This window comes from Oryctolagus cuniculus, chromosome 9 (assembly GCF_051225735.1).
Source record: "Oryctolagus cuniculus isolate XC-2025 breed Fujian yellow rabbit chromosome 9, ASM5122573v1, whole genome shotgun sequence".
Taxonomy (NCBI): Eukaryota; Metazoa; Chordata; class Mammalia; order Lagomorpha; family Leporidae; genus Oryctolagus; species Oryctolagus cuniculus.
The window spans coordinates 60,194,291-60,221,479 of NC_142875.1; the positions used below are offsets into that span (position 1 = coordinate 60,194,291).

Below are 27,189 nucleotides of genomic sequence, written 5' to 3' on the forward strand. Positions count from 1 at the left end.
TGCCCGCAGAGGCCTGAGGGAGGGGGTGAAACGGCCTCCAGCCGCGTGTCACAACAGAACCCTCTGACAAGCCAAGAGATCTTTGCATGGGCGGCTAATTGCCCTAAAAACGCAGCACGGCTCAGGGCCCAGTACTCAGCATTCCGGCTGAGGCGCTCCGGAGGCTGCCGCGGGCGAGAGAGCGAAAGGGAGGAGCGGGGTGCGGCGCTGGGAGGGGTGGGGACGGCTGGCCCGGCCCAGGCGGGACGGTGCAGGGCGCGCGCGCCGCGTTGAAATGCCCGGCCCGTGGGGGCAGCGGGTCAGAGCGCAGCGCGCGCGCGCCCAGCCTCCGAGCGCCTCGCTCAGCCCGCCGCAGCCATGCCCGAGCGCTCCGACAAAGTTCCCATCGCCCTGGTGGGGCCCGACGACGTCGAGTTTTGCGGTCCCCCGGTGAGTCCCGCCGCGTGGGTGTCCGCCGTCAGCGGTTTGCGCTGTGTGTGTGTGTGTGTGTGGGGAGGGTGGTACGGGGTGGCTAGGGGACACATGGTGGGTGCCTAAATGCGCGCGTGGGGTGTGCACGGGATGCCCAGACCGGGGTAGGGAGCACCGTAGAGCCGGAAGACAGCGCGGATCCCACGGCACTGGCCCTGGACCCTCGGGAGGGCGCCGGAGGAACCCACCCCGATTCCCGGCGGGCGCGGATAGGGGCGCGGGGCGCGGGGTTCGCGGGGCGCAGACGTGACCGGGCCCTCTCTCACCCCTGCCCGCAGGCCTACGCCACAGTGACGGTGAAGCCCTCCAGCCCCGCGCGGCTCCTCAAGGTCGGGGCCGTGGTCCTCATTTCTGGAGCGGTGCTGCTGCTCTTCGGGGCCATCGGGGCCTTCTACTTATGGAAGGGGAGCGACAATCACGTAAGTGCGGAGGGCGGCGGCGGGGGCCTCTCGGTGGCACCCAGGTTCCCGCGAGGGGCCCCGTAGCCCCGGGTCACGCTTCCCTAGTGACACCGCCTTCCTTGTGCCATCCGTGCCCACTAGCCGCTTTCTGCCCGCCGTGGAAAAGCAAGGCAGGGTTTTCTGTGTCTTAAACACAGAGTAGTGGAGATCGCCACGGACGCTGTGCCCGGCCACGAAGCCGCCGTGTGACCCGAGGAAGGCCTCGGTTTACTCATGGCGAAAGCGAGAAATGGAGGTGCCTGGCCTCTAAGACCCCTCCCCACTGAACACACTGTAAATGTCACCCCTAGGGCTAAGGTCACCGAGGAATATGCAGCCCCATCATTGAGGATGAATTTTGATCTTTCAGGAGGGGGGGTGTGTGTGTGCGCTTGTGAGAAAGGGACAGAGAGAGACAGACCCGTCCATTAACACTCCCCTTTCTCTCTCTCTCTCTCTCTCTCTCTCTCTCTCTCTCAAAAAAAAAAAAAGGCTAACTTCCTTAAAGGAGGCAAGTGTCTGAAAATCAATTCTGACCTGGTCACTTGTGATTGAATGGTGGATGTTTCACTAAAAGCTGTCCTACTTTTTTTGTGTGTGCAACTGTTTATTTTAAAGTTCTGTGGGTTCTCCAGGAGTGCCCGGCTCCCTTCTAACTTGACTGGGCATAGTTCCAGTGTTCTCGAAATACTCTGAACGTACTCACCTATGTGAAAGGGGGCATTTTATCTTGATGACCATTGCCAGGTCTGGTATGAGCCTATTTCGCTAATGGAGAAGAATTCCATCTCCCTCTCCAGGCGTGCACACAAAGGGCTTTCACATCAGCATCCTCAAAGGATCTGGGACTGCTGCCCCCCCCCTTCTCCCACCATGAAATTCAAAGCATGAACAGATTCCAGTACTTAGAGAAAATGGTGCTGAAAGCAATTCAACCATTTTGCACATCACATCTTCTGTAGTCACTGCATAATTTGTATTTTTAACTCAAATGCCTAATGTAGATAAGCAGGCCATTTAGCACCAAGTCTGTTTTAGAGAATATATCAAATTTGCAAGCGTTGGTTTGTGAGATTAGGATTGCACTGTGTTTGAAAAGTGCCTGCATGTTTTGTATTTTAAATATAGAAGCTAGGTCAGATGCTCTTATTTGAAAGCAACAAATCTGAACACGAGAATGTTTTCAATATCTCTATCTCTATTAACAGGATTTAGATCGTCTCAACTTGGGGAATTTTTTTTATAATTCATGGGAAATTCATTTGAGAATCAGACAGAGAGAGACAGAAAGAGAGAGAGAGACCCCAAGAGAGAGTGTTCCATCCATCTGCTGGCTAACCCCCCACACGCCTGCAATGGCCGGGGTTGGACCAGAGCTAAGCCAGGAACCAGGGACTCAATCCAGGCCTCTCACATGGGTGGCAGGAACCCAGCTACTGGAACCGTCCTTGCTGCCTCCCAGTGTGTGCGTTCACAGGAAGCTGAGTCAGAAGCCAGAGCAGGGCATCCAAGCCGGGTTCTCTAATGTGGGACAAGGGCATGTTAGCCGGTATCTTAAGCACATGTCTAAACATCCCCCCCTCCCCGCTTTGGGAAATTTGATGGCATTAGAATATAAACACTATCTTTCAGGTAACAAAACCTTAATAGTACAGGTTATTTGGGAATTAAAAAAAAAATAGCTTTGCTTTTTAGTTTTGCTTTGGTAAAGATTTTGGCCATGAGATTATATTAAAATGAATATCGTTTGGAATGTAATTATTCAAGACAAACAGAGCTTACTGACAGACTTCTTAAAGGAGAGATTGAACAATCGGGAATAAGTGGGCTCCCCTTTTTCGTATCTTTACTGTAAGATGGTGGGTTGTCTGGTTCAAGAGCGCGGTATGAAATTTTAAAAATACAGAGGAATAGTGAATCTCATTTTATTGCCAACAATCAAAGTTACTGCTATTTCCTGTACAGACAGGAGAATGAAAAAAACATCATAAAAGGTTTTTTTTTTCTCCCAAAATGTCCAATGCGGATCCATATTACTTAAGCCTGAAAAACAAATCACAAAATATTAAAAAGAGTAAATGTGGCATCGTCCATGCACAGCGCATGCATGGGGCTGCTTTCCTTGAACACAAATCTAAATAATCCAAACGAAACGGCATCAAAAAAGGTAAGTCTGTGTGGAACAGAAAGACCTATCAAACCAAGTGGATTAACCACTCTTGGGGCTTATCTGTGCCTCGGCTTCTTTGCATTTGTTTATAGAGGAGAGCCAACTGTAATTCACCTCCTCTCCCCTGCCTGTGGGCAGATGCCCTAAGGACAGCATTATTCACATGTAGCTGGAAGACTGGGAACCTTCAGAGCACTAATAATCAGGAGACAACTGACAGGGCTCAAAGATTGAGGCCATGCTTCATCCCCATTATTGTAAATAGAACAAGGCATTGCAATACGGGAAATTGCTGCTAATATGAGATAACTGACAACACACCCTCTGGGATAGGGGGAGGAGATCCTTGCTGGGGGCTTTTCTTCTCAGACCAATTTTTCCCAGACATTTTCCCAAACTAATGTAATTAATCTTATAAAACCTAGGTCTTATTAAAAACTCATTAGCAAATATCCTTGGCTGCAAAAGGCACCATATTGAGCAGAATTTTGGCAAATAATAAACTTCATTGTACTGGGATAGAAATAGCCCTAGGTGCCAACAGCTCCACAGGCTTAGAGCAGATAATGCAGTGGCTGGGTTGCTCCAGCAGCCCAGCCCGGAGCCCAGCACTTTGGAAACTGCAAACTCCTTTCTGCCCTCCCCTCCCCTTTTCTCCCATGGCCTCAGGAGGGTCACAGCTGTCCGGGTGCAGCAAATTGAAGTCCAAGTGGGATGCAGTAGCTGGCTGGGGAGCCTTTGTTGGTGGGGAGGTGGCAAGGGTGATGGAGAAGGAAAGTGACATTAGGCCCACAGGTCACTCTTCTCATGTTACCATTCCAGCTCCTAAGGATCCCTAGGAACTTGGAAGGGATTGAGTTCTTAAATGTTGCATTGCTTTATCGATAAATGCCTATGTGCAGTGCTTTCTTTCCTTTTTTAAAAGGAGCCTCTTGTCACCTGAGCGGAGGATGCGTTTGCCAGCAGGAAGTCGCACCAGAACTGTCTGCTGGGCTCCTGGTGACAGTCTTCATTACCTCCTGTGAATAGTGGCTTCTGGGAGAGACCGGGCAGCACACAGCCTGCTTTCTAAACCTTACCTGTGGAAAGCACTGGCCCAGCCAAAGAAAGCAGGTTTCCTTAACTTGGCTGATCATAAGGACCAGCCGAGGGGCAAAGTGAAAACAGCCTGGTGGGCTCTGCTCCAGCTCCGCTAACTCAGAACCCCTAGAAGTGACTCTTCTGATCAGGCGAGCTTGGAAGACATCGCAGTTCCACAGAGGGAGGGAAGGAGGGGCGGGAGGCATGGCTGAACAGAAACACGGCCGATCCTTTCTGTCCCACTGGATGAACGCTGCTACCCAAGAAGGGTACCCCAGATGGCAAAGCTATTTCTGCATCTCCGCTGAGCAAATCAAATGGTGCTCTGTGGGTCTTGTAATAATGAGTTTCCTACAAGTCATGAGCCAGTAACAACAGATACAGAGTCCAAATGTTTGTCCCTGTAGCAGTCATTCTTCATAATGAGGGAGAAAATGCACTTGAATTGAATCCCAGATACTTGCTTTTCTAACCAGCTGACCTGACATTAATTAGCAACTGTCTTTCATCCATTCTCATTCCTTCCCTTTTAAAGATTTATGTACACACATATTTATAAAAATACAGAAATGTAAAATTTATGTTATGTACAATACAAAGATACTTCACTTTGCGGCGCTGGCACACCGGGTTCTAGTCCCGGTCGGGGCGCTGGATTCTGTCCCGGTTGCCCCTCTTCCAGGACAGCTCTCTGCTGTGGCCAGGGAGTGCAGTGGAGGATGGCCCAAGTGCTTGGGCCCTGCACCCCATGGGAGACCAGGAGAAGCACCTGGCTCCTGCCATTGGATCAGCGCGGTGCGCTGGCTGCAGCACGCTGGCCGCGGCGGCCATTGGAGGGTGAACCAACGGCAAAGGAAGACCTTCCTCTCTGTCTCTCTCTCTCACTGTCCACTCTGCCTGTCAAAAAAAAAAAAAAAAAAAAAAGATGCTTCAAAAAGTTCATGGAAAATCAAATTAAAAGATAAGTTTATTTTAGTATCAAACATTTTTAAGTCTATGCATAGCATTTTCATAATATGCATTTTCCATGAACTTTTTACAAGTCTCTCATAAGCATGGACAAACTTATTTTTTAAATCCATTTTTCACTGACTTTGAGGTGCCCTCATACAACACACACACACACACACACACACACACACATATACTGTGTCATACATAAGATGGCTATACCACTAAGTCCAAAGAAGTAAGAAATCCACTACTGCCTCACCACACAAAGACCTAGCAGGGCACAGCAAGCCGAGCAGGAGCAGCAGTGGGTTATTTTTAAGCCAGCGTAGTAATAAGATGTCTAAGTTGGGGCAGGTGTTGTGGCACAGTGGGTTAAGCCACCACTTGGGATATCCACGTCCCATATCAGAGGGCTGATCTGGGTCCCAGTTACTCCACTTCCAAACCAGTTTCCTGCTCATACACCTGGGAAGGCAGCAGGTAACAGCCCAAGTACTTGGATCCCTGCCATCCGCGTGTAAGACCCAGATGAAGTTCCAGGCTCCTGGCTTCCACCTGACCCAACCCCAGATGGTGCAAATATTTGTGGAATGAACCAGTGGATGACAGATTTCTCTATGTCTCTCCCTATGTCTCTGTGACTCCTCCTTACAAATAAGTAAGTTGGTTTTTAAAGTCTATGTTGAGACTCCATTGGATCATCTAACTTAGTGGATGCCTTTAAAAAACAATATTAAGAGGTGGATTTTTCTAACAAAATCTTACTGAGAAATGCAACACGTAACAGAGCCAGTCTGATTAGATGATGGGTGAACAGGGAAGGCACTTCACAGTCCCACCTGCTCTACCATCTCACCTCTGGGCCACACCTGTGCAGCCTCTGAGCTCTATGGACATGGGTGAAAACCAATTAAGAGGTCCAACTTCTCCATCTGCATTCAAGGCCCACTCCCAAGACCCGGGGATAAGTGGTGTGGTCACCTGTTTTTCCTCTTCCTGGGCCAGTGCTCCTCTGCAGTGTCAAGTTCCCTCCCCCTCTCCCTCACTCCCTGCACATCTCATTATAACAAAATGCCCTACACCATATGCCTGTCCCACAGGGTCATTAAGTGAGTAACTCCCATTTGGAACTGGAACAGATGTGCACATTGACCTTGCTCTCTACAAATGCTACTCTATATCAAGTCTATTCTAGTCCTGACTGCAGTTCTAACTATATGCCACACTCCATGCCTAACCTTGACCAAAGGATTGCTTAAAAATATGAAAGAGTTTAAAAATGCTTCGCATGTTGAGATGCCACTGCAGACTGGTTCAAACTTGCCCAGGTAGCCCTCTGCCTCCTCAGTTTCCATGTACCGATCAGTGGTTCTCACTCTACCCAGCTGCATGATAGAATTGAGCTGTAAAGAAGGACCAGTGCTCCATCCTCGTCCCTACAGGCTCAGATTTGATTGGTTGAGGATGAAACTCAGTGTGGCCCCTGGTGAGTCGACCCGGTGCTTCTGATGTGCACCCAAGATTGCGAAACACTGAGCTATTTGAATAAGTATCCAGGGACTATCAAGGGTTTTACCTTTAAGATATTTTTAAAGAAATCACTGTAATGAGGGACTGGTGTAGGATGAAGACCTTGTAAATATGCTATTGTAAAGGAAGCTGGCACATGTCTCTGAAAAATATGAGCGGTACCTCCCCCAGTGCAGGTCTCCAGATAAGGCCTGACTTGCTGGGAACAGAAAGCGTCGCTAACTCTCCTGTTCCCTTGCAGATTTACAACGTCCATTACACCATGAGTATCAATGGGAAATTACAAGATGGGTCAATGGAAATAGATGCTAGGAACAACTTGGAGACCTTTAAAATGGGAAGTGGAGCTGAAGAAGCCATTGAAGTTAATGACTTCCAGAACGTGAGTATATTTCACACATTTAGAGGGTAACCAGGCAAGCCTCGGGGACCCTTCTCATTCAAGGAGAAGCAGCCTCTCGCACACGCACATCCCAGTGATCACCAGGTTTCACAGCAGGTGTCATGCCACTAACATGTGTCGGAGTTTATTCTCTTTGAGAAAGAACCACACTGAAGACAACACTTCAGGGTTAAAAACTCAAAACGCCACCCCCCAAACCTACTTATATTGCATTCATGCACTTCAGGAAATAACTTCTGGTTTTAAATTTTTTGCTTCTAGGGAATAAACAATGTGAGCTTAGAAATCAAAACAGAACTTGATTTTGAAAAATGAAAAAAAAAAATTAAAACACCACATTACTGAAAAAAAAAAAAAAAACAAAGCATGTTCTGGGAATGATATAGTCTTGGCAGAAGGACTTGAAAGAACTATTTCTTTCCCATCTGTTTTCTCTAATGTGGTGGATAAAATACTCAAATCCTCCTAGAATGTTGCCAAGCCAAAAGCTTGAATTTCTAAAGAGGTGAGAATTGTTAATGACCTCTCCTCAATAATAGGTGGGGTCTGTGACATACTTTTCTCAATTCTTCTAATTTCTCACTGAAGCCAGCGCATTGGCTTGGAAGACTCGCCTGTGATGGCATGTTTGCTGACCATGGCCTATTCCAGGTAAAATACTCGAATCTTCTTTGAAAAGAAGACTGGTTTTTTTTTTTCTTTTTACAAAAAAAGTTAATTTACAAGCAGTTTGAGACATCAGGCTATGCAGCAATGCTTCAATATTCATCTGCAAATGAAATTGTCTCTCCTGTTGGGAACATAAATGTCTTTCTCTCCCTCACGTTCTAACAATGGGGACGAGGCATCGCACCTCTGTTAAATCTGCACAGGGAGTAGATAGAACTTTATTGGGAAGAGAGGCTCTTGAAAATAATGTCTCTTCTGATATTTTATTGGTCCACAAACATCTCACTGACCCATCTTCCTCTGATTGATGAGAAGAACTAAAGATGTTTTTCATTTGAATGAAAGCACTCCTCTGGTTGGTACCCAAACACACTTCACAAATCCTTCTGAATACCCAGCAGATGTTAACGTGAGAGCCCTGTGAAATAGGCCTTATTTGATGGTGACAAGCACTGGCTCTGTTCAGAGTGATCTCTGCCCTGGGACAGGCTGTGCAGCTCCGTGTGTGCCCTACTGCACTTTATTTAGTCATAGCTTTGTAAATGGTTCTAGTCAGCACACAAGTATAATTTCTCCAGACCGATTAAAGGCTTTTACTGCAATACCCAGGAAAGGGTGAAAACAGTTTTTCTTCGTTTATACTACTCAATATAAACTAATAAAATGTGACTCCTCCACTGACATCATTCAATTCAGTGCAAAACTGAATACAACGAGATGCCACAATATCAAGATACGCAAAGGGAACTACTACAAAGATGAATAAGAAAAGCTCCATCTCTCTGGACATGGCCATGTATCAAGAATATCCTTTTAAAATATTTTAATCCCAAACCTGTATTTCTGTTTTATAATCCTTGGGTTCTTTCTAATGATGGTATCGATTGTGTTTTGTTCTCATAGACCAACAGGGCTACAAATATTTTATAAACTGATCAATTCTCTTTGATAGCTTCCACATATCTCTAAGTCAGAACTGGTGAGTAGAACATTTTTTTGATGGATAGTACCTGTTATGGGTTTAAGCAAGCCTGGACTTTGGAAAACACATGAATCAGCCTCTATGGTACCTGCTTTATTACTTTCTCTTATACTTTAAAGCATCAGTCAAATTCAGGAAGAGTTGATTGAGTCCTACTGTGTGCAAGGGGCAGTTTGAGCATGGGGGATACAAAGATGACTGGCACAGAGGACCAGCTTTGGGTCAACCTTGGAGACATACTGTGATAAGATGGGCAGAGCGCTGTGGACACACCAAGAGAAGGCACTGCTGCCGATGACAGGATCAGAGCAGGTGTAATGGAGGCCCTGACAATTGAATCAGGTCCTGGGGAATGATTAGGGCTTCAGCCGGCAGAGAGGAAGGGGCGGTGGGGAGGGGGTGGAGAGGAGTGCTTTCCAGGCCCAGAGAAAAATAACACACATGAATGCACAGGCCTGTTCCAGAATTCCAAGCAGCCCACTGTGGCCAAATGTAGCGAAAAATCGATGGAGATGAAAGTGGGGCCAGGTTATGAAAGGTTCTGAATTGTGAATGAACAGCCTTCCTGTTCGCCCCGGGAGGCACCAAGATCTTACTACAGCCCAAGGGGAGTGAAGAAAACAACACACACACAAATATACCCTGAGAGAGATAAAAATTGGGTTAGTTCATAGTGCCTAAGTGTGTTAGTCAGTTTCCTGTTACCTTAAAATACCTTGGAGGAACGATTTAGGCAGGAATAAGGGTTACTTTTGCTTACAGTTGTGGAGGCTCACAGTTCAAGATCAGTTGACTCCATGAGGCTGGCATCTGATGGAGGCTGGCGAGGTCAGAGCAGAATCACACGACAGGTGGGGAAGCAGAGAGACAGGAGCACACTCTTCCTTCACGCTCTGTGACACAGGGGTGGGGAACGCCTGGCCTGCAAGCTGTATTAGGCCCACAAAATCATTTGGTCTGGCCTCGCCAAGGCAACTGAAGGTGGGACTCAACATCAATAAATCTACAGCATGCTAATTTTTAAGTTGGTAATCTTGGATGGCCCATGAATGATGCTATAAATATCCAAATGGGTGTCACAGAAGAAAAGTTCCCCACCCCAGCATGGTCTCTGCTTATAATGCCACCATGATTTGGTCATGAGGCTCAACTCCAGCAAACTTAACCCAGTCTAGTCACTTCCCAAAGGGCCCACCTTCAATGCCAAATTGGATGGAGACTCCACAGTACATGAATCCACTAACAACCGACTTTGGGGTTCAAACATCTGCATGAGTTCAGGGAGTCAAATCCTATCCAATCATAACAATGGGTTACATTCTAGAAGGTTATATCTTCACAAGGATTAGAATTGGTTTAAGCATTGCAATCCCCTCAGACTCAAAGCCCGATGTATATAATAAAAATTCTGTTTAGAAATTAAAAGAGAATAAACACTGGTGGGCATATGGGTGTTTATTGTACAATTCTTTGACTTTTGTAAGTATTCAAAAGTCTTGATTTAAAAAGCTAGAGGAGAAAAGTATAGCATGACCTGTCTAGTTGGTAAGTAGGTTGTTGATTTCAAAAATCAATATAGCTTCCAAATGTAACATAAGGGAAAAATAAAACGAAAGTAATTCAGAGTAAAATATGGACTTCCTATGTAAATGTTCACAAGACATAATAAAGTCAAGCCTTGCGCCCGTAAGTTGAATGATTTTCAATGCTGCAGTCTAAAATGCAGATGGACATGAGTGTGTGTTGGTAAATTAAATGCCATGGAATTTTCTCAAGCAGTGGACAAAAGTGCTGTTTTCTTTCCATTTTCATAGTAATTGCATCTCTAGGGAACTTGCACATTAAGACTCTGCTAAAAGTCACTTTGTGTTGCTGTGTAAAACAGTGCTGGGGTCTAGGCAGGAATACTCAGCAACAGGCTTGCCCTTCAGACTCAGCTCGGGACTGCCCCTGGCTCTGCAGGACTGCCATCCCCTGGCCCCTACCCCAAGGAAGCCAGGAGCATCCCAATCTTTGTGACAATTGTTCCCCAGACATCTCGAAAGCATTCCTCTGGGGCAAGACCCCAACCCTTCTTGGGAATCCTTGGTGTAAGCTATAGAAATAAGGAAGGTCTCCTTCAAAAGAAAACCTGTGCAGCCAAGGTGAGGCTGCCTGATGTTTGATAAGCGTGTGGCTTTTATCTTTGAACTCTTCCCTCATTGCCTTTGTTAGCAAACCTCCTCATTGTCCCCAGCTCAGGAAGGCCTGGTTTGTTTGCAAAAAACAGGTTTGCTTGGCTTTCTTGAGCTGCACTTAGTTCCCTCTGTTTAATCTCTGCTCGATCTGCCTGCTTGATGTGGATTTGTGCTAGACACGGTAGTTAATATGTGTGAATCCCTTCCCACAAGTCGGGTCCCCGTGGGGTTTCAGTTCTCTGCAGCAGGTGTGCTGTCAGAACTAACTCAATACTGGATTCAGGTTCGGGGCTGTGAATCCCACAGTAGGATCACCGCTCTCCCTCTCGGTATCATCGAGGTCTGATGGCGCTTCCTGCTGGCGCACCTGCCAGGCAGAGGGCACGAGTGTTTGAAGTTGAAAGAACACAGCACACAGAGAGACATTCACCGCTCTTTCCTGCCTTCCGTTTTTCTAGCAGTGACTCCTAGATTTACATGCAGAATAAGAGGGGCAGACTTTTGGAGAATGGGAAGAGCACTGGTTCTCAAAGTGTGTTCCTCAGGTCAGCGCCTCTGAGAGGGACCCTGCCCAAAGCTCTGTGTCTTATATAACAAGACCTCCGGGTGATTCGGATGTTAAGGGAGAATTTGTGCGCCACTGGTAAACCGCTGTCCAAAGGTTATGGGGTCACTTAATAAACAAATCCCTTTCTCCCTAAACTGGTGGGCCTCACCCTTGGGGAGCAGCTGAGACGATCATTGCTGGACGTGGAGCCAGGCCTGTGTGTTCCTAAAACTTCTGCAGGGGACTCTGGTGCCGCCAGGGCCCTGGCGGAAATGAGCTGTGAGTCTAGGGGCCAGCAAGGCCTCAGGGTGCATAGAGGTGCTCTAGGGAGGAAGAGCCTTCCCTCTCTGTTGCCCAGACTTCCCCAGGGCTAGTGGAGACTCCGGGCTCTGAGACTGCCTAAGGTTAGACCTTCCCACGAAGGTCCTCCAAGGTACCGTAACTTCTCTTCATTCTTCATTCAGGGCTAAATCCTGAGCCAGGGCCCCTAGATTTCTACTTTTTAATTTTATTTATATTTTTTAAAGATTTATTTGAGAGGCATAGTGACACAGAGATGGGGAAAGCTCTTTCATCCACTGGTCCATTCCCTAAACAGCTACAACAGCCCAGGCTGGGCCAGGAGCCTTGAGTTCCATCTGGGTTTTCCACATGCGTGGCCAGGGCTCATGCACGTGGGTCATCTGCTACTGCTTTCCTAGGGGCATTAGCAGGGAGCTGGGTCTGAAGTGGAGCAGCCGAGCCTTGAACTGGCACTCTCATGTGGGATGCTGGCATTGCAAGTGGTGACTTAACTCCCTGTGCCATAACACCTGCTCCAGGCCCCCTAGATTGCTAAGTGCTTTTTTTTTTTTTTTTTTTTAAGATTTATTTATTTATTTGAAAGGCAGGGTTACAGAGAGGCAGAGGCAGGGAGAGAAAGAGAGGTCCTCCATATGCTGATTTACTCCCCAAATGGCTGCTACCACCAGAGCTGGGCCGATCTGAAGCCAGGAGCTTCTTCCTAGTCTCCCACGTGGGTGGGGGCCCAAGGACTTGGGCCATCTTCTACTGCTTTCCCAGGCCATAGCAGAGAGCTAGATGGGAAGTGGAGCAGCTGGGACTTGAACCGGCGCCCATATGGGATGCTGGCACTGCTGGTGGTGGCTTTACCTGCTATGCCTTTCTTCCTCGACTCCAGCACTGACTCCAGACTTCTCAATTCTGTATCATCCCGATATTTGCCTCAACAGAAGATTGATGTGGTTTGGATTTGTATGGCTACATTATCAAGGCATATCATTTGTAGACTTTTTTTTTTTATTTGAAAGAGTTATGGGGAGGGGAGGGAGACAGAGAGAGACAGAGAGGGGGATCAACAGAGATCAATCTTCCATTCGCTGGTTCACTCCCCAGATAGCCACGAAGGCTGGAGCTAGGCCAGGCCAAAGCCAAGAGCCAGAAACAACTTCTGGGTTTCCCACGTGAGTGGCAGGGGCCCAGACACTTGGGCCATTTCCTGCTGCTTTTCCCGGGCCCTTAGCAGGGAGCTGGATCAGAAGAGCTGGGACTGGATCTGGCACCCCTACGGCATACCAGCGGTTTGCAGGCGGCTTTACCCACTACCCTACAACACCAGCCCCCTCATTTGTACATGTTTAACACTATTTTTGGTAACTCATTTGTTGTGAAACTAAAACCAGCAAGGTGACAGAGAACATTCTTGGGCCAGAAAGTACTGCTACCCTATGTCTTCTGCAGGGAGAATCGGGGCCGAGCTGTCCACCCAGACGGAGCCCTGTGGCTGATGTGCCCTTTGAGGCTGGTCCCTAGGCGGAGGAGAAGACACTGTCTATATCTCACAAGGGCCAAAAAACAAAACGTCCCCATCCTTGGATAAGGTCTAGGAGCAGAGTTCAGCTCCAGGTGCTGCGGAGAGCTTTCCTATTTACTCTGCGCATGGTAACTTGGAAAAAATTCTGAATTCATGGACTTCATTTATTAGACCAACATCTTTTGAGAACCTTTCAGTGAATCAGCAAGAAGGAAAAATAAAAAGAACAAAAGGTTCAGAGACTGATCCTGAGAGAGACTGGTCCTGGTGAGGGCAGCCTGGACAAGGTGGCGAGAGAGATGAAGACGGGTGGGAAGGCAGAGGCAGGGGGGCCCACGTGGCCTGGGACATTCACAGAGGGCTGCATGGACAAGCGGGCACTTCCTCTGGGCTGCTGGGTGGAGATGGCCAAACCCTTATGCTCCATCTCCGTGCAAAGATCACCCTCTCCTGGTCACCTCCCTGACTGCTGTGTGAAGTACCGTCCCTTAGTCCTACTCTCTCTCTCTCTGCCTTAGTTACTTTATCTCCATTAAAAAAAAAAAAAAAAGATTTATTCATTTATTTGAGAGAGTGAAGGAGAGAGAGATCTTTCATCCACTGATTCACTCTCCAAATGGCTGCAACTGCCAGGGCTGGGCCAGACTGAAGCCAGGAGCTTCTTCCAGGTCTCCTATGCAGGTGCAGTAGCCCAAGCACTTGGGCCATCTTCTACTGCTTTCCAGGCCATAGCAGAGAGCTGGATTGGAAGTGGAGCAGCCGGGGCTGGAACCGGCGCCCATATGGGATGCCAGCGCTGCAAGTGGCGGCTTTACCCACTACACCACAGCACCGGCTGCTTTATCTATATTTTTTTATTATTGGTCAATTATGCTAGAAGCTAAGCTCCATGAAAGCGATTTCATTTTTTGTTCATCCCTATCCCCGGCACCTAGAACAGTGCCTTGTTCACAACAGACACTCAATCTGTTGAAGAGAAATGAACACTGGATACACTTTCGCTTCACAGGGCATCACAGGGATCCGTTTTGCTGGGGGAGAGAAGTGCTACATCAAGGCGCAGGTGAAGGCTCGCGTCCCTGAGGTGGGCACCGTGACCCAACAGAGCATCTCTTCGGAACTGGTGGGTACCCTCAGGGGCGGGATGGCGGGAGGTTTGGGCAGACCTTGTTTGGAGGCAAAATCTCCCTGCAGCCTCTAGATCCTGGATCCATCCTGATGGGAACCTAGGTTCTTGTCCTGCTGTTTCCAGGGCATCCTTCTTTCTTGATACAATGTATTTAAGGTCTTAGGGAAGCCATGTTGGAAAGCGCATAAAGGGGCCTGGTGCTCACTCAGCTCTTACTTGCCTGGTGTTAGGGAGCGATCTGATCAGAGATTAAGACTCCACAAGATAGAATCTTCTTTAAAGGGACCTCGGAAGCCTTCCCGCTTCAGCCTCCGTCAGCGTGGGAATTCCTCCTGATATCGACAGGTTTCCCCTGCACCGAGCTGTGATTGCTTCCTGTTGGTTCAAGGTCAACCCAGGGAAGCTACCTAACATCATATCTAATGCCTTTTCCATGTGCCAAGCCTGTGAGTTTTAATCTTTCCTTAATAATTAATAACTCCCCTTGGAACTTGGTTTTTAAAATTTCCTTTTAGAACTGCAGGCAGTCGCCTTACGTTTTGATAATACTTTAAGGCTCACGAAGGGGTCACATTCATTTTGTCTTCCACTTGAGTGTGGCAGGGTATGGTGGAAAGAAAGTGGATGATGGAGCCTGAAGGGCGTGAGTTCCATCCCAGCTCTGACACAGGCTATGGATGAGGCCTCTTTCAGCCTCAGTTTTGTCTTCTGCAAGCTGGGGGTATGCACACTGTGCCTGTGGCCCTAGAATCTACTGCCTGGCGAACAGATGGTTCTCGCTCAGTGTTTTTAATTCTATCATGATCATCTTCAAGCCCTCCAGTATCCCTGAGAGGGAAGCGAAGCAAGATCAGCTCCCTTAAGGCAAAAGAGGAAAAATATGGGTAAGCAAAGGTGCCTGGAAACTGATTGTTTGCCCCCAGAGGAGAAGTAGCAGGTGGTGTCTCAAGTCAAAACAGAACAGAACAGAGGCTAACAACAAACCTGTGAGTCTTAAAAACTGGCTACCTGTTTCCTGTTTCCCAGCATTCATCCTGTGAGAGGCTTCCCTGGCCTGGGGTCCGGTCCTTATTTCTGACGCCCCCCACCCCGTACCCCACCCACGAGCTGGGTGGTGCAGAAGCAAAGGGTGTGCTCTCACTTGCTAATGCTGAGAACAGCTTCCCTTCCTGCATTCCCCTTTGCTGACAGTACAGCTCCAATCCCCGCCCTGTCCCCCACACGCGGACAGAGGGACAGAGGACTGCTTCCCCTGGACCACCTCCCCAGCCACAGCGGACTCTGCCCTGATTACAGGTCTGCAGTGTGTTTTCTTTTTTCAAATGAGTTCCCTTCCCTCCCCACCCCTGATTTAAAACACAATACTTTGCCACTGTAGAAACTTTGAGAAACACATAAAAGTATGGAGAAGAAAATCACCCACAATTGTATAATCCACAGGTAACCAATGTTGACATTTTGGTGGGTCTCCTGCATGTGTAACATTCTATTCAGAGGTAGTCAGACTTCTGTGCACTCTTATTATTGTCGCTTTGGTTTTTCTACAACGCAGATGATGATGGATGTGGTATGTGTCATCACGGGATTTTAAGTCTCATTCTGGAACACTTCATTATACCTCAATTTTCAACTATCTCTGATGGTGGCAACTGAAATAATGATTTTGAATTCTAAATGATTCACTGTGCTATTTCTGTATTTAAATTTTAAAATTGTCTTTATTTGAGGCAGAGGCCAAGGGGGGGGGGGTGCAGACAGACAGACAGAAGAGAGCTCCTGCCTGTAGGCTCATTCCCCAGATGCCCACAACAGCTGGAGCAGGGGTAGGACTAGCAACAGGAGTAAGGAACGTGATCCAGGTAACCTGTGTTGGGGGAAGGGAACCAGGACTGGAGCCTTCCCCGCTGCCTCCCAGAGTCTGCACTGGCCGGAAGCTGGAATCAGAAGCTGGAGCCGGTTCAACCCAGGCACACCGATGTGGGCTGCGGATGTCTTCATCACTACACTAAACACCTGCTCCTCTTTTTGTATTTAAATCTTTGTCTGTGTCTGAGTCTTAGACCATAGAGGTGGATCTTGTGTTTTAGTCATTTATGTCATGTATAGTGGATCCTCTGCTAGACAAAAAAAAAAAAAATCCAGACGTTTGCGTACATAAGGTATGTGTACGGCTGTAGGAAGCAGCAAAGTACACTTAGAGTAACTTAAACAGCTAGGGGTTGGGTTTTCTGCATGGCAAGCAGTGTAGAAACAGGAGGTTGACTCAGTGGCCACTATCTCTGCGATTTGTTGTTGTTGTTGTTTTTGAATCTTTCTTTCCAGCTTCAAACAGGACAGCACTGCCCACCCTCACTCTGACTTCCAAAGTCACGAAAAGGCTGAGTAGTGCCAGCCATGACTTAGTGTTAGTCAAGCGAAAACAAAGGCCTCCAAGCCCTGACACAGACGTCGGCCTGGATGGTCCTGGTTAGCGCCGGTCACCCGGGCCCCTCCGACCTCTTAGTGGTTCTCTCTCCTGGCACTGGGCACACTGCAGCCTCCAACAAAATCATGCTCGTCTGCAAGGAACCAGAGAGAGGCAGGAGGTCGGGAGGCAACCGAAGACCAGGCCTGGAGATTGATTTAACATTCTTGGCTTGTAGGCTGCATCTGTATGCATTATCCCAGTCATCCCACTCTTCCCCACACACTTTAGACCGTGATGGGGGAGATTTATGCGGCAATTGCTCTCATAAATGTTTCATCAGCTCTGTATAACTTTAAGAAGCTACTGTACTCAGAGAGCATTCATTTCCTGCATGGAGTCATTTAATTTAAGGTAAATAACTGGATTACCTGAGTGTGAGCTTCCTCCAATAACCTGAAGTTGTTTTAATGCAGCCATAGCCTGAGGGAGAAGGAGTAAATGAAGTGCTGCTTTTAGCTAAAAATAAGGAGAAAACATTTTAATTTCTCCAACCTATTACAAACTAATAAATACATGAAAGCAAGAACCTGGCAAAACAGATCTGTCTCCTGGGTTAGGAGACCGGTCTCAGCCTCTCGCAGTAGAAGCAAATCCAGGGTTTAGCTTTTGAATCTCAGTGGTGCGCTTGATAGGAGGAACATCTGAACCCTATTTTGTTATAGCTGGGAAATGGAGAAATGGTTTATGTTAAATAACACTTTGAACTGAAGACATTAAAGAACCAATCACTTGCTTTTTCCAATTGTTGTTCCGAAGCCGCAGAATCAAACCCCACAAGATTTTTTCACTTCAAATGAAGGGCTCCTCTATTCTTTACAGGATTCCGGGGTCCATTCAATTGCTTTCCCTCAAAAACAGCTTTGATCAAAAACATCAGATTAACCTGAATCTCCAGGCTGGTATCAAGTAATTTTCACTCCAGCTCAGGACACACATATTCACACATCGCAGCTAGATGTGCTGAGCGCTGTGAACACGGCCAGCTACAGAGAGATGAGGAACTTTCTCTCCAAGTGCGTGTGCGCTACGTGCACACCTGCACACCCTCACACAACTCTCATTTCCAAGGCAAAGTCACCCTCTAGCCACCTGCGACTGCTCGCCGCAGCACCTCCCACCGTCCCCTGTGCTCAAATGCGTGTTGTTTTTCCTCGCCCACAGGAAGGCAAGATCATGCCCGTGAAACACGAAGAGGAGGCTCTAGTCTGGGTGGCCGTGGGGCAGCCTGTCCAGGACAACAGCTTTTTGAGCGCAAGAGTCTTAGAACTCTGCGGCGACCTTCCGATTTTCTGGCTTAAACCAACATATCCAAAAGGTAACTTCTTAAATGAACCTGATCCCCCTTGCAACACTCCCTGCCCCTGCGAGCTTGGGGGTGGGGTGGGAGGAGACCCCTCCAGGCCTGAGCAGGTAGGGAGCAGGAGGGATCAGGAGGCCTGTGCAGGGTCCCAGTAATTAGCATGAGAAAGAAAAGGAAGAGGACAGCCTGGAGGAGGAGACGGAACAGCCGAGCTGCCTACTGCTTTTATTTACGACACTCCCACTTCTTTCTGCTCTTGCCCTTAATCTCTGTTTTTTGTGCCTTCCAATTTTACCCTTTTTTTTTCCCTTCCCAAGGCTAGAATCAAGGGACTGAGAAGCTGTCATACCACCAACTCTTTATGATGTTCAGACCTAGAATTATGGGACAGCCAAAAGCCTCTCTGGGTATAGGCTGAGATTTCTCAAGTTCATGGCTTAAACAGCGGCTTGCAAGCCCAGTGAGAACTCACTCAGGGTCTCCGAGTTGAGGGAGCAATCCTTTGGGCTGTTTTCCCATGACCAAGGGCAGGTGAGCCCTGCGGGCCTCACTCCCCGCACCCCCAATTTGCAGGGGGCCTCTCCCTCTCCCTGGCACTCACCACCCTGGTTTCCCGGAGGCCTACTGTGTAACTCCTGGGTCGAACTATGCTTTCTCAAAGATTTTTCTGAACATCAGGAGAGAGCAGCATGGAATTAAAAAAATATATATATATATAGACATTGAGGCCACTAAGCTTGGTGGGGTGGGGGTGACAGGAGGAGGAATGGACAGTGTTTAATCGGTGCAAAGTTTTCATTTTTTGCAAGATGAGGAAACTTCCAGAGATGGATGGTGGTGAGGGTTGCACAGCAATATGAAGGCACGCGATGCCACTGAACTGTACACTAAAAATTGGCTAAAACAGTACATTTTGTTATGCATTTTGTTCCAGGAAAACAAAACTAAACCCAGCAGGCTTAGAAAGTACCAGTTTCTGACCCTGCCATGACTAACTTAGCCTTAAGGGTTTACAAGTCCTATTCTGTTCCAAAGGCTGGAGAAGCAGTTTCTCTAGCCTCAGGAGGCAAGCCGGAGTCAGTGTCCGTGTGGGCGGCGGCGGAGCCCGAGGCCGCGTGCGGGTTCAACTGTCACAGCTTTTTGCAGTTGCGGGGGCGGGCGGCAGCTGCCACCTGCGCTGTGCAGCTGCCATTCCCGCTTTTGTCCGCACGGGGGAGCTAAGATTCACAGTATGGCCACTGGCCAAATTCGGGCTTTGCATTCCCCACCTGCCTTCTAGCTCTCCACCACCCAGGAACTGCCACCTCTTCTAGTCGAGGTGGCCCAGAGTCCCCTGACCGTCACCGTGTGCCGCTCTCCGTGTTCACACTCTGTCTGAGGAAGAGCCTCACCCAAAGAGCTGATTCCTGCAGCCAGCACACGGCTGTGCAGGCCCAGTATGCCCCACGTGCTTGTTCTACAGTGCCCAGAACAGTCCAGAATCCACGTCCTCAAGGGGTTTTACGTTGTAGCAAGGGAAGACAGCAGACACACACTCAATCAGGAAAAATCGTACGGTATGATAGGAAGAGCTATGGAAAACCAACAGGGCAGGGTAAGGGGGTGGGGGCAGGGACAGGAAGAGAGCTGGCTTGGCGCTGCTTGGAGGCCTGATGCAGTGACTGTCTGCACCCCCAGGTATAGAGCTTTTCCCCACGACGACGTTCAACCACGTGCCCAGGTCCCTCACAGCACCACGCAGGCCCACATGTTAAATATTCAATGCCCCCTCCATTCATACAAGAGTTACATACATTATGTTCACGGGAAACACGCCCCAGATTAGAAAAGGATTAATGTTAGGATATCAATAAGATGGACCATCACACACATTTCAAATATCATACCTGTTTTAAATGAAGTTTTTTTTTCCCTAATCTCTCATATGTGCTGCATATTTTGCAATAAAAATCAAGAAACTCCATCCCCCTCTGACGATGCCTCACTGCCCACCACCTAATGCTAATGAAAGCCCCCTCCCCGCCACCGCCACGGCAGGGTCCCACAGCGGCTGCCCTTGGATCTTGAAGTGGGCGGTCATCAGTGTCACACAGTTGTGTTATCAGGGACACAGTGACTGATGGCTGGACGCAGGTTACGTGAGAGCCAATGGTGGCTGAGCACGGACTGTGTGCCAGGCACCGACCTGGGCGCTGCACTTCATGCTCACCACCGCTGGGGTAGCTACTCATGTCCCCATGTTACAGGTGAAAAAACTAAACCTCATCGAGATTAAGTCATTTACCCGGGGTACATTCAGAAAAGACGTAGATTTGTGAATTGAATCCAGGTTTCCCTGCTGCCTCTCCAGGCATACAGATGCCAACCACAGCTTTGGAAATTACACTTAAGTTCTCATAGATAATAAAGCACGATACAGTCACCGTCCTCTAACATTTGAATGCTTATTATACGCCAGACACTGTGCTTGCACCTTTAGACAGATTCTCATTCACTCCGTGATTATCCTGTACACTACACAGTTATCTGTTTTAGATGAAGCGCCAAAGCTCAGAGAGATACCCCCATCCACACTGTGGACACACCTTCAACTCAGGAGCCACCAGCCACGCTGCAGGAGCCCCGAGGCGGTGCGGTGGATCAGAGTTCACATGTGACTCTCGGCTCTGCCACATATCCCAAGATCCTGGCCAAGGCACTTGGTCTGAGACCGGATGCCTGTATAGAGGCATCCATTTCTTCTATCCCGTAGGATTTTTTTTTTATAAAGAATCACTCGAGATAATATGTCCCTTGCGAGCTGTGAAACTTCATGGCTTATCTCGTCAATCCATTAGGAATACACAGGGCTGCAAGTAGCAGTTACCTCAGCGACAGGGATTTCAACAAGTGCGTCGTGTGCATGTACATAAAGTCCGGAGATGAGCGGTCCCTGGCACTGTGGTGCACTCTGCCAGGCCACCAGCTCTTTCCAGCTGACCTTCTTGGTGTCTGTAGCACTCTGGCTCATTACCCTGTCCTAACACTGCACGCTCACCAGGTGGCGCTCATAACTCCAGATATCACATTTGTGTTCAAGAAAGGAAAACAAGATGGAAGAAGGCATGTGTGTCCCTTTCATCAAGGAAGCCAAAGCTTTCCCAGAAACTGCACTAGCACACGCTGCTTGCGTCTCACTGGTCAGAAATGTCACTCCCAGTCACTCCTAACTGCAAAGGAGCCAGGGGAAGATGGTGCAGGCAAAGAAAAAAGATTGAGAATGGGCCTAGACCTGGGCAAGGTGCAGCAGATTGCCCTCTGCTGCTCTACATGAAACTGGGCACCCAGAACTAATGGGGGCACCACCTTGGGGCACCTGCAAGAGGAGCTTCACGTATTTAAATGAACAAACCTAGCATGCCGAATGCACGTGACACCAACTGACTTCAGGGATCCAGCCAGGAATGTGAGGGATGTTGGACGGAGAGGCCATTTCTGGCTGCTGGAGGACAGGGCACTCTGATCTTGAAGCCTGCCAAGAGGCTGGCAGATAGACTCTTTGGGATTCCCTTCTTCTGTGCACATCGTTGAATGAAGAAGAGTCATTTGCTTGCCCAGTACTAGGCCACCAAATAGGGTTAGGTGTATGTTTAACTACTAACCCAAAGCTTTTCTTATTACAAAAACCATCACAAAATTAAAAAGTATCTTTTCATGAATACTTAAGGACCTTATGTTTTTCCTGTTGATAAACAGATCTAACTTCTTTAATATGCAAATAATGGAATTAACTTACAGAAATTTTTGCAGAAATCCAGAGAGAAAGAAGAGAGGTGGTGAGAAAAACTGTTCCCACCACCACAAAGAGACCGCACAGTGGCCCCCGGGGCAACCCAGGTCCCGCAAGAATGAGGAACGACAGCCGACCCAGCGTTCAAGAGGACTCGGAACCCTTCAACCCCGATAACCCCTACCACGTGCGTACCTGTGTCACCCTCACACGCTCAGCCCAGGCGAGCGCAATAAACCTCACCCAACGGGTGTTGCCACTCAAGGTTCCAAATGAGCATGCAAACAGCATTTCGAATTCCACTACTGCTAATGAACTATTTTAAAATACATCTGAATCTGTTGCGAAGTTTAGAACTAAGGGTGACAACACTTACCCATGGCTCTGTGGTGTGAGGACTCTGGCCCTGCACTCAGAGTTGTTTTCTTGTTGAGTCACAGGCAAATCCACGAAAACAAGTTCATCTCAAGAATTTGATTTGAAAATGTTTCCAAGAGTGTGCCCTGGGGGAATCTCGTGGAATGAAAGTATTCTCTTTCCTCTTGTATGCCCTTTTTATTCCTCCATTGGACAGCCGTTTGTTAAATACCTGTTCTTTTCCAGGCCCCGTGCACAGTCAGGAGTCAGTTCTGCCCCAGGGGCTCTCAGTCCCAGCAGGGGACAGACACATATGGAGATAAAAATACTTCAGTCTGAGGAGATATTTCTGAACTTGACACCCAGGTGCTAAAAATGCCAACCTTCTACAGAATGTTATTTACCATTATTATCCTTTGTCGGGAGTGGAAGTAGAAGTTCTTACTTGTGCCTTTTTAAAATTTAAAAAAAAAAATGCATATGTTTTAAAAAACATCTCAGAAGGGTACAGTAAAAAGTGTGTCCCTGCCACCCTGTTCTCCCTGGAACAGCCTACCAACAATAAATGCCAGTTTGTGTGTACACACACACACAAATTTAAACAAAACACCTCTATATTTGGCTTTGTTTCTAGTTGCAGTATTTTGGAGATTTTTTTAAAAGATTTATTTGAGAGGCAGAATGAGAGGGAGAGACAGAGACATCTATCCACTGGTTCACTCCTCAGATGGCTGCAATAGCCAGAGGTGGGCTGATTCAAAGACAGAAGCCAGGAGCTTCTTCTGGGCCTCCCACAAAGGTGCATGGGCCCAGGGACTTGGGCCATCTTCTACGGCTTTCCAGGCCATAGCAGAGAGCTGGATCAGAAGAGAAGCAGCTAGGACTTGAACCAATGCCTATGTGGGATGCCGGTGCTGCAGGCTGCGGTTTTACCCGCTACACCTCAGTGCCGGCCCCTTTGGCGATTACTGTCTCCTACATAATACCTCAATCATTTTTAAAATTTTTATTTATTTGACAAGTAGAGTTATAGACAGTGAGAGACAGACAGAAAGGTCTTCCCTCCATTGGTTCACCCCCCAAATGGCCTACAGCCGGCACTGTGCCAATCTGAAACTTCCTACTGGTCTCCCTTGCGGGTGCAGGGGCCCAAGCACCTGGGCCATCCTCCACTGACCTCCCGGGCCACAGCAGAGAGCTGGACTGGAAGAGGAGTAACAGGGACTAGAACCCAGTGCCCATATGGGATGCTGGCGCCACAAGGCAGAGGATTAACCAAGTGAGCCACAGTGCCGGCCCCAATATCTCAATCATTTAATGCCTACTATTCACTCAACTGTCTCCCAGTGTATGGATAGATGTACAGAAACTTAACTAGTTCTGTCTTGGTGGGCATATATTATTTCTCTTTCTTTTGCTACTGCAAATAATTTTACAGCATACAATCTGGTACATGACTCCTAGGGTTATGGGAAGGAATAAATGGGGTGATGCAGGCAAAGCTCTTAGCACAGAGCTGGGCACATAAGCAGCATTAACTTGCTCAGCACTAGCTACTGGTACAGTATTCCTCCTATAAACATGCAATTATAAAATATATCTACAAATACCAAAGCATGGGTTAGTGTGTGGGAATTTTACATTTTAATAGAGGGTACCAAGTCACCTTCCAAAGAGTCAAACCAACTGCATGTGTCTGAAAATGGCAGTAGAGAGATCCATTTATTATCAAACTTTTTAAAAAGACTTTGCCAATCTCTTGGGTGTTAATTATATCCTCTGGGCGTTTATCTTGTCTGTCTTTAATTATGTGTAAGGTTATCTTTTCATACGCTAAGCCGTTTCTGTATTTTTTTTTCAATACAGTCTATTCAATCCTACAACTGTTTCATGTGTTGCAAATGTATTTGGGAGAGATTTAGAGCAAAATGTATTTTCTAAATACCTCAGGGCTTATCAGAAAATTCAGGACACCACAGTTCTTCATTCCCTAATCTCAGAAAATAAAAAATAAAGTCTGAATAGGCAAACAGAATTTAATAAGTTTATTCCCTCCTGGCTGGGCCGGCTGAATCAGGCTGAGGGTATTAAGGCATCAGCCCCTCTACAGAAGGGCTGCAGGTGACTTTTGTCTGCCCTGCTACCACACACTCGAGCGGGCCACATGCCTTGAAACTCCAACTTTGTTTCTTCCTTTATTGTATGTTGAACTCTAAGCAGAAAATGCTTAGAACATTTCCGACTTGACCTCAGTCCTTCACATACTCCTTTATGGAAAAATCTTAAGAGCATCCTCAGATTTTCTCCCAACTTTTTACTCCTGCAACAAACCCGGCAAGCCCTCATTAAGGAGGAAATGCCTCTACCAACAGGCCTTCTCTTCCCGCCTGCCCGGGAGAAACCAGCTCCTGTTTCCTGGCCTAGATGAACCCAAAGAGGAGAAACTCGAGTCTGAATAATTTCTAAAACAAATGACGTAGAGTAAGACGGGTGTTTTGATGACAAATTTGAGCAAAGGCCGTATCACAGTATATTAGGGAACTGGTAGGTGTAGTAACAGTGTGGTTTATAGGGAAATGTCCTCCTATCTTGTAAGGTATTTTCTAATGTATTTACGGGTGGTATGTCACACCCCCTTCAGTTCTCTTTGAATTCACTTCTGAAAACAAAAATGTGACAATGGACTAACAAGCATCTAACCTAGCTGTACATAATTTTTTCTACTTTCCAGTTTCTTTGACAGTTTTAATAAACCCCTCTATCCAAAAATTGAAGACTTTTTTAATATTCCAGAATCAGCTTTGTGCAGGCTTAAACTGTCAAGAATTTGCATTACAGTTCTTCTTGGCAATGTTCTTCAATACCACATTAAATACCGAAGCATGGGTTATTACGTGGGACCCTCCACCCCTAGAAATTCTTACAAGGAAACCCAGATGTGCAGCTGGGCAGGCTTCCTTCGTTTCACGCCCTCTCCAGCTTGAGAACAGAGCATTACTTCACAGGACTTCATGTTTATGTCACTATGATGATGGCACGAGGTTGAAGCTCTTGATTTTTTTATCTATTTTTAAGGAGCTTTTTTTCGCAATAATCCAGGCCCGTTATGCCTATGCAAGTAACAGCCTAATTCCATTGCTGAAATGAAGGCAGGACAAACTAAGACTTGACAGTGTTCTCAGAGCCAGTGCGACTGGAATTAAAACCTGTGGTTTGCCTGGATAGATGACTTTCAAAATGTGTACCCAAAGAGCCCTGGAAACCATGACTACAAAAAAGCACCAGTGTTCCACTGACTTAGAATTAACAATGGCAGAAATATTTCAATCATAATGCTTACTTTTAATTTTCCTATTTAATACAAGTGTAGTCATTACTGAGTGGTAACTGGCTCCTTAAAATCATGGAGAAATTTTAAGATTTGTTAAATATTTTTTTCTGCTAATGACAGATAAGTTAAGGTTCCTTGTTGTCAGAAGGAATTCTGAATGATGGCAACTTACAAGACTGAAAACTCCTAATGGAGGATTATCCTGATTTCTTATAGCAGTCAAAAATTAAGGAAATTTGAAACATGTGCAAGCTGTAACCATCTCAATATGAAGAAAACACAAACAATTCTCTTTTGTTCCACAGCAGCAGGAAGGGGAAAGCATGACATTCGACCCTAGACTGGATCATGAAGGAATCTGCTGTATAGAGTGCAGGCGGAGCTACACCCACTGCCAGAAGATCTGTGAACCCCTGGGGGGCTACAACCCATGGCCTTACAATTACCAAGGTTGCCGTTCGGCCTGCAGAGTTGTCATGCCATGCAGCTGGTGGGTTGCCCGGATCTTGGGCATGGTGTGAAGTCACTTTGCGTATCAGGTGCTGTAAAGAGGGAACTCAAGAGACAACCAAAGAAGCATGAGACATGTTGATGCTGAAGGGACCACGAAGTGTTTTATACTCACCCTGAGCAATGTTATTCTAGACATTTTTAAGAGTTTTTCTCAACTGCTTTCCAAATCTTTAGTTTATGCAAATATATTGAAAGGCTGATTAAAGTCTAAAGTGCCATAATCCTTTATTCACTACTTTTCAATTGCTTTGTTTTGCCAATAGGTTGGCTTATAAATCTTGCTAAACTATTTTGAAATAAATATGAAAATTTTAACAATTTGTTGAAGACCTCAGACATTTGAGTTCTTTTTAATTAAGTCATGACTAAAATTCAAGTCATTTTCTGATGTTACTTACACAGATTCCTCAATTGTTTTTAACCCCAACCCCTCTTTTTTAAAAAAAAATATTTAAGAGGGAGAGAGACAGACATTCTAAACTGGTTCACTACACAATGGCTGTAGGAGCTAGGTCTGGGCCAGGCTGAAGCCAGTTCTGGTCCTGACATGGGTGGCAGGGCCCAAGTACTTGGGCCATCTTCTGCCGCTTTCTTAGGCACATTAGCAGGGAGCTGCACTGAAGGGGAGCAGCGGGACCGCAGCTGGTGCTGACATTGGATGCCGATACCACAAGGGGACACTTAACTTACCGTGCCAAAACACTGACCCTAATTGTTCTTGATTGTTTATGTCCTTCCTGGTTTCACAAGTGTTGTCCCTAGAGTTCCCATGTGAAAGCACGAAAAACCATAACGGGATCTACCAGAAAGTAAGTACTGTAACCCTCATGAGGCGCTGATGTAACCAGCTGGCTACCTCAGGCTGACAGGCACCTTCAGGTGATGAAAGCGTAGTTAAGGGTAAATCAGGTATGTGGAGAACTGTGACGGTATGGAAGAAGGAGGTGTTGAAACCCTTTACGAGCTGTCTTCAGTAAGTGGTCACTGGGCAAGGGGCAGCAGGATTTTTCACCTGTGTAGTACACATCAGGCTGCTGATGCAGGCCAGCTACCTGCAGTTAGTGTCCTAGTAATGGGCGGGCAGTCT

General features: G+C 47.1%; 1 protein-coding gene across 3 annotated transcripts; it reads left to right on the forward strand.

Moving 5' to 3' along the window:
- The first annotated feature begins 240 nt into the window (after positions 1-240).
- Positions 241-26,436, forward strand: CNMD (chondromodulin). 3 transcript variants are annotated; one of them, XM_051849872.3, is made up of 7 exons: positions 241-429; positions 750-890; positions 6,887-7,027; positions 14,246-14,359; positions 17,994-18,147; positions 21,922-22,088; positions 25,895-26,420. In XM_051849872.3, exons 1-7 carry the CDS (start codon positions 358-360, stop codon positions 26,108-26,110), a joined length of 1,005 nt encoding a protein of 334 aa, XP_051705832.3. In that variant the 5' UTR covers positions 241-357; the 3' UTR covers positions 26,111-26,420.
- Positions 26,437-27,189: the final 753 nt, after the last annotated feature.

What these genes read in the sequence shown, in the direction of transcription:
- CNMD (XM_051849872.3), top strand. Translation starts at nt 358, where the DNA reads ATGCCCGAGCGCTCCGACAAAGTTCCCATCGCCCTGGTGGGGCCCGAC. An exon ending in GGAAGGGGAGCGACAATCAC is followed by an intron (nt 891 to 6,886) that starts GTAAGTGCGGAG and finishes GTTCCCTTGCAG; the next exon opens with ATTTACAACGTCCATTACAC. An exon ending in ACCCCGATAACCCCTACCAC is followed by an intron (nt 22,089 to 25,894) that starts GTGCGTACCTGT and finishes TTTGTTCCACAG; the next exon opens with CAGCAGGAAGGGGAAAGCAT.